Below are 11,539 nucleotides of genomic sequence, written 5' to 3' on the forward strand. Positions count from 1 at the left end.
TATTTCTGCTGTGCTGCACGCGCTGAATTAAAGTGACAGCGCTTTGTTCGCGGTAAAAATTAACATGGATTGAGACCGAAATGTAGTAATTTCACAATAAATAGATATAATTAAAGTCTACTGTGTTTCATGGGCTTTTTGGCTAGGTTTAAAACAAATAAAAGTGCATTTTTAGATAAACAAGGCAACATATGCACTTGTGTCGTGTGGAGGTAGAAAAACAACATTCTTTAAGACCCGCGGGACTGTTTGTAATAAAGATTTAAATGTAAAAGGCACTAGAGCCGACTGTTTCTGTCAGTGTTAGCTTTAATTTAAAATATGTGTGATAACCTAGCACAAGAAAGCTATATGCTGTATTCAAATGTGTTTCCACTTGCTTGAGCAATTTAATATACACATCTAAAAGCCAAATGCATTTAATACGCTGTTTATATTAATTGAGTTTAAACGTGAATATGTCTGAAAGATTGTGTAACTGTACTGTGACAAAAGAGGATCACAATGCTGAAAAAACACTTTCAGTATAGGCTAACTACGTTTGGATTTGAAATCAAAATAATGAATAAATGTTGTGTTTGTGGTAAACAGCCGCGGATCAGGAGCGAACTGCAAACGCGTCCTGTGTGAAAACACAATGAGTCCGTGCTGCTTCTGCACCGCATACGTAACGCACACGCACCGCATACGCACTGCAGACGGAGTATGTGTGAAACAGGCGTAAACCGCATAAACACATTACACCAAATACACAAAATAATGTTCTTTTTAGCAGCATCATATGACCCCTTTAAATTAACATCATGAAAACTAGGCCATTGGTCCACATGAGGCTGTCCAGCAGCACACTGCACTTGATTATTTATAATATTGCAGAAAACTCCATGCTTTCCCGGATTGTTTCAGGACATGCAATGCAAATACATGGGAACACAACAGTACATGTACAGTACGTGAACACCCGCTATTCACATGCAGTCACCTCAGTTAATCTGGCCAGGTGCATTAAAATGCTGCACCAAAGTGTGACGTTTAGGATTGCTTACTGTAAGAACTCATAGGGGTTGCAAGCAATAGTTTTGTCCATCTTGCAGGGCTAGAAGTCTCTGAAGTGTTTCAGCCGGCAGTAACTGCACGTCAGCCTCTTTTTTTCTAAAAAATAACAATAATGATAACAAAAATGTGGCACTCAAAGGAAGCAGAGGGCATGAATAATTAAGTAACACACAGAGATGCACGTTCTCTGTGGTATGGTCTCAGAGTATTGGGGTCAGCGCTTCTCTCCCACGGGGACGACGCTGAGCTCATTCCACATGGTGCCTGACTGAAGAGCAATTTCATTATAAAGCAACGTTATTGGTGTCTCTGACTTAACAAACAGAGTTTCTGTTTTAATCAACACACTTATCGTGCTCGAACTTGTCTATTCAAAGGTGTAACATAATTCATTCAAATTATTTCAAGGACTGCCGTCCTCTAGAGCAGTGATGGGAAAACTTGGCCCTTCCAGGCCACTTTCCTGCAGAGATTTGATCCAACCCTCACATGACTCACCTGCCTGTAGCCTTCTAGTAGTCTTGAAGACAATGATTAGCTGGTTCAGGTGTGTTTGATTAGGGTTGGAGCTAACCTCTGAAGGAAAGTGGCCTGGAAGGGCCAAGTTTGCCCACCCCTGCTCTAGAGACTACAGTGTAAAAATGTTTTGTCAGCGAACCTATAAAACGTGCTTCATCTGAACATAACTGGTGAAGTTCAAACATGTTATTTAATATAACTGAATCAACCATGAGACTGCACCAGTTAAAGCATTTTTTTAAGGGTCAGATGAGGTAGAAACCTCTTCTTATGGTAACCGTCGTGTGAACAAACAAAAAGTGGGGCAGTTTTGTTTGAATGGAGATGGTGCACTGATAAAAAAGCACGCTCTTGCTCTCAGCCTTTAAGTTTTTGTGATGCCATATTCAAATAAACATAAATATAGTAAAATAATAATATATTAAAAACGATATTTAAAATAATTAGATATTAAAATAACGTTTAATGCAATTCATGTTTGGTGATTGTGCATGCAAGTTTAGGCACTGCATCTCACTTTTTTGGACTGATTGCAAGTTTAGCAAATATGTTTGCTGCAATGTAGAACTTCAGAACATTGTTATAATACATTTTGTCTTTGAAAAGTGATCAAAGTTAGGATTTTGTCAAATTAGGTCTGTGTTATTGCTGGAAAAGCATGTCATTAATGCTGCATTTAGATTTTTTGTGGAAACCATCATGCGTTATTTTTCATGATTCTTTGATGAATAGATTTTTAATAGATATAAATATAAATACAGTAAAAATTTTGCATTGCTGAATTGGTGCTCAGGATACATTTTTTTGTTGCGCTGCTGATTTTGGTGGAAACCATGATATATTATTTTTTTATGAATAGAATGTTCAAAACTTCATTTTTTGTAATTGATTTTTTTGCAATGTAAAAGTTTCTACTGTCACTTTTGATCAATGTAATTGCATCCTTGCTAATTAGAAGTATTAGTTTCTTTAAAACAATATCCTTCTGACCCTTTTTGAACTTTTGAATGGTAGTGTATCTCATATCTGTTCTATGTCATGCTTTAACGTTTTAACTAAACATTTTTTTTTTCACAGCTTGAACGTGGGAACTCAAAATGAGTAACATCTACGAGTCTGCTGCCACCACGCTGGGCCTCTTCAACAGCCCATGTCTGACAAAAGTGGAGCTCCGTGTGGCCTGTAAAGGAATATCTGACAGAGATGCTCTGTCCAAGCCTGACCCCTGTGTTGTCCTCAAGATGCAGTCCCATGGACAGTGGTTTGAGGTGTGTTTATGTTCAGGTTTTGTTTTCTCTAGCACAAATAGAATGATGGTTTTCATGAAGGAACATCTTATTTTCACCTATGCAAAAACAGAATCTATCATGTGTATAGAAGACTTTTAGGTTTTTAGCAGGTTTTTAGAACCGTAAAAATGGCTTGCATTTCTCAATTAAGCGCATTCTTGCTACATTTTTCTCCACTATTGTAAAGCAACCAAATGTCTCATTTTCATATTTTTGTTACTGTCGTATGTCAAAAACAATATTTGAAGGGATTCTTCACTCAAAATTTCTGTCATGTTGTTCCAAACCTGAATGAATTACTTCCTTCTGTTGACCATAAAAGAAGATTTTTTTGAGAAATATTGCATTTTTTGTATATACAATGGAAGTCAACGGTAACCAAAATGTTATGCTACAAACATTATTCAAAACTATCCCTTGAAATTGATATGCTACAATTTGATAATTTTACCAAATTTGATTATTTTACTGATACTATTAGATTTTAATTTATGCTTATTTTATTTTAAAAATACTATTTTTACTGCTATACAATAAAAATTACTATATATTATGGGAGTAGTGCATTACTGTAATAATAATGAAATATAAATGTGCTTAATTATTCTGAAAATAATTTCACAGTGCAATAAAAAAATCTTAGGCTTAATGCCTTTATGCAAAATGTTGATTTTTTTTAAATTCTAAATTATATATCACTTGTGAATATTTGTGAAGAAATCCTGAAATGTGTATTAAATCAAAACAGCAGCGCTGGAGTGTGACAGTTGCCGTGTTCTGATTGGTTCCAGGTGGACCGGACAGAGGTGATTCGCAGCAGCATCAGTCCGGTTTTCTCCAAAGTCTTCACCGTGGACTACTATTTTGAGGAAGTGCAGCGCCTCCGTTTTGAGCTGCATGACATCAGTAGCAACCATAATGGACTCAAAGAGGCTGATTTCCTGGGTGCCATGGAGTGCACACTTGGACAGGTGACGGAAGCGCAGTAGGGAAGATGAAAGCTAGTGAATGGAGTGAGTGCGTGAGAGAGAGGATGAGTACATGAGAGGGATTGTGTGGATTCAAAAGGGATAGAGAGCTCACTGGAGCAGGAAGGTGCCTGGTGGGCAGAGGGACTATTACTCCAAACTCTTTTTATCTAGTTAATAATAAAACAAGGCTACAACCAGCGGTATATAAAGGAACATAAGAGGATAAAGAGGACTTGAGGAAAGGAGATTTCATGTGAGGACGAGAACCTGAAGAATTTGGATGCTAATAACAGACACTTATTTTGTTTCAGGCTGTCCACCGCTTACATTTGGCAAGTAGTGTATATTATGTGGTTTGAAAGGTTTTGTGAGTTGAAAATGCTAGATAAGTACATTTTGGAAGGATTTGGTTTCCAGCATTTCTTTTACTCTTCTTTAATTGGTCAAAGTAGGAATTTAATGTTACCATTTAAAATATGTGGAGGTGTAAATAGCCTTGTTGGTGAATGTGGTTAACCTTCTATATTTAGCTTTGGCTTAGCTTGTTAACTCACTTGAAATAATAGAAAAAAATATTTTGATGCTGTAAAGCTGTCATATTTGATACATGGTTTATGAGATATGTAGGTCTGTCTATCAATGAAGTTATCAATCATTTGTGGAAAAACCTTCTGGCTCCTGGTGGATCATCCATGCTCTTCATGAAGTAGAAGAACTTTTAATATAACTTCTAATAAGTCTGCTTGCTTGTGGAAATGCATATCTTGCTGCTGCCAAATTAATGTAATATATTAAGTTATTCATATATATGTAAAAAATGAAATATAAAAAATTATATATAATTTATTTTAACTTTGTTGGCATTAAAACTTTAAAACCATTTTTGACGACCTCAAAGCATTAAAAGATTCCTTCATAAATAATTCTAAATAATACTAATTAAAAGCATTCATTTCATTGTGATGCATAAAATACCATAAGTCTGATGCCAAATATGGTTTTTTAAAAAGAGCACAAAGCAAAAAAATTATTTTGATTACACTGAAAAATGACAAATGTACTGGTAATTTAACATAGTACGTTACTTTTATGGATATTCAAACACAACACAATGTGTAATTTAAAATGTAGATAAAACACCAAAGTCTATAAGGAGAAGTCTTTCATATTAAGGTTTGTTAGGGTTTGCAGTCTGTATACATGTATCTGTTTGCCTCATGTTCACTCCTCTTTTTTTCATAGATTGTATCACAGAGAAAACTGTCCAAAGCTTTACTGAAGCAAGGAAACACAGCTGGCAAATCATCTATCACAGTAAGAACAGACGTCTCACCCCCAATTAATTCACACTGCAAATGTGTGCTCTTTTGTCTTAACCTGAGCGATGACTTCTTTGAAATCACAGGTCACAGCTGAAGAGCTGTCTGGGAATGATGATTACGTGGAGCTCGCCTTCAGTGCCAAGAAACTGGATGACAAGGTGTGGCATCTCGATAATTGCTCAACAGGCACTTTGCAACAATATTGAGGCAAACAAAAACCGTTGTCTTTGTCTGATAACGGTACTGTTTTATGAGTAGCCAAAATTCAAATGGAGCAATGCATCATCTGCTATTTTATTAAAATATACTGCTATTTTTACATTTTTCATTACAAAACGAGGATAGCTTTGAGTCTAAATACACAGTGGACTATTTAGAAACACAAGAAACGATGTGCATTCAGTTATAGTCTGTAAATGAGAGAAAGGCTGGACAGGCCATTCATTACACAATAAATGTGCCTGGGATTGATGTATGAATCAATCAAAAATTCATTAAAGCTCAAGTGTGTAATTTCTGCAACGCTAGCGCCACCAAATGCAATCGCAAAAATAATGATTTTGATTTGCAAAAGAGCTTCCAGAACACTTATGTTTGTAGATGCTGTATTTACTTTACAAAAAAGAATACGTTTGATTCTTTCTTTGTTTAGGACTTTTTTAGCAAGTCGGATCCATTTCTGGAAATCTTCAGAGTGAATGATGATGGCACAGCATCACTGGTGCACAGAACAGAGGTGAAATTGATGTTTGCACACAAATGCATATGAAATACATATTGAAAAAAATGTGTCAACTGGTATTTTTCTGCTTACAGACCATTATGAACAATCTCAGTCCTGTCTGGAAATCATTCAAAGTTTCTTTGAACACACTCTGCAGTGGAGACCATGAGCGGGAGTTAAAGGTAAGACATATTTTGACTATATCCACTCTAAATTTATTGTAAACCAAAACCCTAACCATTTGCATGCTATTATGATAACTAGAGAGTTATTCCTGACTTGAAGCAGTGAATCATCTCTTTGAAATATATACTGCAGCAATGTGAGCACACTCCATTTATGTCAGCGTAGTTTCTTTTTATTCTGGTCTCAGCATGACCATTTGGTCACATTAGATTAGAATCATCATGGCAGATTTATGTAATGGCAGTCCTATCCATTCTGCGTCACCATTGCAGCTGACATCTTTCATAGTGAGCTAATTACTGAGCGGGTAAATGGAGCCCGGCTGTTTGGAGGGTCCTGACAGTTTCCTGAGAAGAACAGACATGGTGGAACCAACGACAGAAATTGAAGTTAAAGCCATTTAGTCCATTCAAGCCCACAGAGTCATCGTGGGTTGGAGAACTTTCTGTCTTTGGGTCCAGTTGTTAAAAAGAGCACTATAGAGCTTTACAGAGAGCAAGACATCCTGTTATTTTCAAAGATATGACAGATTTGGGATCAGAAAATTAGATTAGACTGTATGTGCTGTGGCATTCAAATCCTTTTTAATAAGGTTATTTGGGTAGTTGATATGAACAGTGTTGGGCAAGTTACTCTGAAAATGTAATCAAATTACTGATTACTCCTTTTAAAAGTAATCACGTTACTGTTCTGATTACTTTATTTCAAAAGTAATTAGTAATTAGTTACATTACTAGTTACGTTACTTTTTTCTCCATGAAATTTATGAAATCCCAGCATACACGCTCTCGATAAGTATTTGTTATTAAAGCATCAACATTCACAGAACACTGTTATTTTTAACTAAAGCAAGCGGCTGCTGCGTGCATGGTTTGGCATGGCAGAATGCCAGCAAAGAGCGCTGCATTTATAATCTCTAAAAGACATCTCAGTTCATCGCAATCTCACAAATCTCTGTTATAACAATAAATATATGCATAATGAATCTTTCATAATGTCTACAATTCGTGTGTTATAATGAGAGGATTCATGAGCACGCAAATTTTAGCACTGCATTGCTCAACGCTGCGAACACGTGTTATAGCCTAAATAGAAACTCTGCATACGCTTGCACGTGTTAATCGTTTATATTTTATATTAGTTCATGTAACTTTTGTGCAATAGGTGAATAACAATTTATTTGTTTTGGATATTTTATGTTTAGATATTTCTATTTTGCGGGAGTCCCGTGAATCATTTTATTCTCCCGCATCCCGCGCACACACACGAGTCTCTGCACTCGCCTATCAAGTCTTGTCCCGCACCGCACTCTGTTGCGTCGGGTCTCTCGGGAGAGCAGGTCTCTAATCCACTGGCACTGGACTCAACAGTGTGTGTGCTACATCCTTTTTACAATCTCCAGATTATAAAACACTGCACTCTGTCAGCAATGTAATGCGGCAGTAACGTATATTAATCAAATTATAGTAACGTGTTACTAAGTAATGCGTTACTGCCCAACACTGGATATGAAATACTTTTGTATGTTCTTTTATAATTATTTTGCATTCAGTATTTTATTTACTTGACTTAATAAAATTAACTAATGATTAAAGTTACAGGCCTTTTAATTTCCTTTAAAGTATACATTGATATTATTTTTAACCTAAAATCTAGATGATTATGATGATTAAAAACTATTCATGGACGTGTTGTCTAAATTAATAGTAATATTTCTGTATTTAACATAGCAAATGAAAATTTTTTGTTGATATGTACACTACTGTTCAAAGTTTGGGGTCAGTGATCTTTTTTTCTCGAAAGAAATTAATATATTCATTCAATTAAGCAAAAATTAATTGAATTAATCACATGTGACATTTACATTTTTTACATTGTTACAAATAGTGTATTTCAAATAAATACTGTTCTTTCGAAACTTTCTATTCATCAAAGAATCCTAAAAAGAATGTATCACAGTTTCCACAACAATATTAATATATTAATAATAATAGGAAATGCTTCATGGCATATTATAAAGAATAATGGCTTTTTCGCCATCACAGGAATAAATTTCATTTAAAAATATATAAAAATAATTAATATTATACTTGAGATTAAATATTAAAATTAAATGGTTAATATGCATTTATTTAGCAAAGTATATTTATTGAAATGAAAACACAAACTATTCTGAGCATTTTTGCAAAAATCGGAGCAATTTTTCAAAAACATTTGACCAGGAATAATCTTTCTTTCTTATCAAAGATAGAAATGAAAAATCTTATATAATATTTATTATAATGATGTGAGTCGGTTGTCAGATGCTGTTTTTCATTGCTACTCTGTTAATACTTTTTTATTTCTTTTAAAATACATTGATATGGCCACGAAAATAGCAATATATGCTGGTATGGCAATAAAAACAAGCAAACAAACAAGTTACTGTACTGAAAGCAGACTTATATTAATACACTTTTAAAACACTTTTTTTTTTTTCAAACAACTCCAATATTTCAAACTCTAGGTCTTTATTACTTATGAAAGGGTGTTGATACATTGCAGTTGTTCAGTGAAACTGTGCAGCATTGAAAGATTTTTTCCATTTATATAGTGTGTGTGTAGTTGTAGTACCACCCTTTAACTACTTTTTAATAGCAGGAAGTTTGTGTGTGTGTGTGTGTGTGTGTGTGTGTGTGTTTGCTTATTCACTCATGAAATCTCCTAAGATTGTATTACTTTCCTTCAACTTTCTTTTTTTCTTTCTTTCTTTCTCTCTGTCTCACACACACATACAGATCTGAGCACTGCAGGTGTAAGATTCTTATTGGTATGCCAATGCAGAAGTGGGGATAGGAGAGCTGTATCGTAATAATCTGTCTTTAAAGATGATTCTCTTTGTATTCTCATAACGGCACAGAGTTTAGATGAGATTTAGTCTTCGCAGCACCCTAAGATTCTGTGCAAAAGCTGTTTGGAAGTAAAGCCTTTCTAAAACATTCACATACTGTGCAGGTGACATTTTAGAGAAAGTGAAAGATATGGGCCAAAAAAGAGACAAAGAGCAAAATTAAGAGCTGATGTCTGAATATGTTTAGTTGAGAGCTTAATCGCTTGATCAGCTCCACGTTGGCACTTTACTTTGCTGCTCTCAGCTTCACTTGAAAATAATCACCACTTACAGCAAATTAACTAATGCTTTAAATGCTTGGAAACAAGCCACTTTGAATTAAGCCTTTGGCAATTATACTAAGTGGCTGGATGAGCAGTTGTGCAACAAGTTAATTTAAAGCTGGTTAAAAGACATTTTCAGTCCAAATATTTGTAGGTGATGTTGGACAGTCAAGGACATCTATAGTCAGACAGATGGGAAACAGTTATTTTAGGTGACATGTCTCTGAATAAACATGAACTGGTTTGTTTAATATTCATGACTTCTTTACACTCGATGCACCACGGACAGCAATGTCTCTGCAGTGAAAACGCACATTGAATTCAGATTCACAAAGTTATGGAGCCACTGCAGTTTTATTCATGTTGTGAGATATAGTTGTATAAGACAAGGCAGTTAAACCTTCATGTTATGTTGCGAGCTCACAATCACTCTGCTGTTTTGCTGGGTTAAATTTCTCTGTTTTTTCATCCATATCTGAGCCCCATCTGTTGTATAGCATGATACAATTGCATAAACCCATTTATGCAAATTATGTCATCAAATTTTTCTAGGAGACAAAAGAGTTATGGAAAGTACAGTTGTGAGGTAATTTACAGTAAGTGGGTTATGTTATATTTCTCATCGCGGTAAACAATGTGTTTATGCAGATTTTGATATGGCCATTTATCATTTCAGCACTTTATGAAATCTTTGACAAATATTGATGGAACTGACCCAAAAGCAACAAAAACTGTGCAATTATAATTTAAAATCTAGTTAGGAAAACTTTGTGTGCGTCTACATGCAGTTTTCTCAGTGTGTATATATTGTTAGAGTGATTCAAAATGAACTGGGAACCATTATAGTTTGGTTTGACTTACTCATTGTTCATATAATTAAAGATACATATTCACAACATAGCCCTGTTATTAAAGTCAATTAATCATATATTTAAAAAAAAACATTAAATTATTTTACAAAATAATGTTTAATTTTAGGAGCTTATTTTTTTCATTTTATTTTTTTATTTATTACAATTTTTTTTGCACTCTCCTCATCCATTTTTTGGGGAGGTTTCCCAACTTTATACGGAGTAGAGAAGCAGGTGTGAGTTTTGCATGTTGAGTTATTGCTGGTTCTCGCTTCTACAGCTGAAAAGTCAACCACAGCATCTCTGTATTAATATTTTAAATGGCCTTCAAATTTTGATTACCACCCGCTTATGTCTCAGCATCAATGATTCATTAACAGCAATGCTACAGTGTGCTGTCTTCCTGCCACTCCTGCCACACACCCACATTCACAATGACACATATACACACGTGCTCCAGTATACTGACGAGAGTATTAAATCTTTAAATCAACAACATGACACAAGGTATTAAAATTGAAGACGTGTTATGATAACAAGATGACCTGCTGCAGTTCGTCTATACATTTGTATGACTAGTAAATGCCTTAACAATCCTTTATTGCTTCTTGAAACTTTAGACTCCTCAGCTTGTTCCAGATTCAGCAGCGACTAGATAAAAGATCTTCTAAATGAACTGTAACATTTCAGTCTCACTGTAGCAAGAAAAGCTGATGCCGTTTTCATTTTGCCTGCTCTTGTGGCATTATTGATTATTTCAGTGCTTGGTGTTTGGACACACTGTTTACTTTGTGTGCATTTTTACTGTATGGGCAATCTATCATTTCTGAGACACTGCTTTTGTTGCTCTTTAAAGCAACTCTAAGATTAAAACAAATGTTTGAGTATGAGTTGTGTAGAAAGGAATACTTCACTCAAAAATGAACTCATGTCTTTCCAAACCACTATAAATTTCTTTCTTCTGTTGAACACAAAAGAAGATATTCTGAAGAATGTGGGTAACTAAACAGTTGACGGTAGCCATTGACTTCCATAGTATTTTTTTCCATGGTAAAATGCAGTGGCTACCGTCAACTGTTTGGTTACCCACATTCTTCAAAATATCTTCTTTTGAACTCAATACAGGAATTCATACAGGTTTAGAAGGACATGAGGGTGAGTAAATACTACACAAATATTTTTCTAATAAACAATAATAACAAGACTTATGTTTAAAGTAATAAAAAATGTATTTATATCATGCTATTGGCAAAATAGTTTTTTCCTTGTATCAGTCTCACTAATTTTAAATTAAAACAAGAAAAAAAACAATTTGCTAATATGGTAAGAAAAACAAACGGGTTTAATTTTTGCAGGTGCATCATAAGCAGAATTATTGCATGAGTTTTTGTATGCAGTGTATGTTTCCGTGTGTATGCATGTGTGTGTGTGTGTGTGTGTGTGTGTGTGTGTGTGTGTGTGTGTATAT

The 11,539-nt window shown here is 34.8% G+C and overlaps 1 protein-coding gene across 1 annotated transcript in view; it reads left to right on the top strand.

The window, feature by feature from the left end:
* cpne4b (copine IVb) overlaps positions 1 to 11,539 on the top strand; it is a 34,172-nt gene that overhangs the window by 5,162 nt on the left and 17,471 nt on the right. Inside the window, exons 2-7 of the mRNA XM_016441997.1 lie at positions 2,653 to 2,843; positions 3,656 to 3,835; positions 5,078 to 5,149; positions 5,241 to 5,315; positions 5,810 to 5,893; positions 5,974 to 6,063. Of these exons, the coding sequence (XP_016297483.1) occupies positions 2,673 to 2,843; positions 3,656 to 3,835; positions 5,078 to 5,149; positions 5,241 to 5,315; positions 5,810 to 5,893; positions 5,974 to 6,063 (672 nt within the window). The 5' untranslated portion in view covers positions 2,653 to 2,672. The remainder of the gene's footprint in view (positions 1 to 2,652; positions 2,844 to 3,655; positions 3,836 to 5,077; positions 5,150 to 5,240; positions 5,316 to 5,809; positions 5,894 to 5,973; positions 6,064 to 11,539) is intronic.

This window comes from Sinocyclocheilus anshuiensis, unplaced genomic scaffold (genome assembly GCF_001515605.1).
Source record: "Sinocyclocheilus anshuiensis isolate Anshui unplaced genomic scaffold, SAMN03320099.WGS_v1.1 scaffold195, whole genome shotgun sequence".
NCBI classification, from domain to species: domain Eukaryota; kingdom Metazoa; phylum Chordata; class Actinopteri; order Cypriniformes; family Cyprinidae; genus Sinocyclocheilus; species Sinocyclocheilus anshuiensis.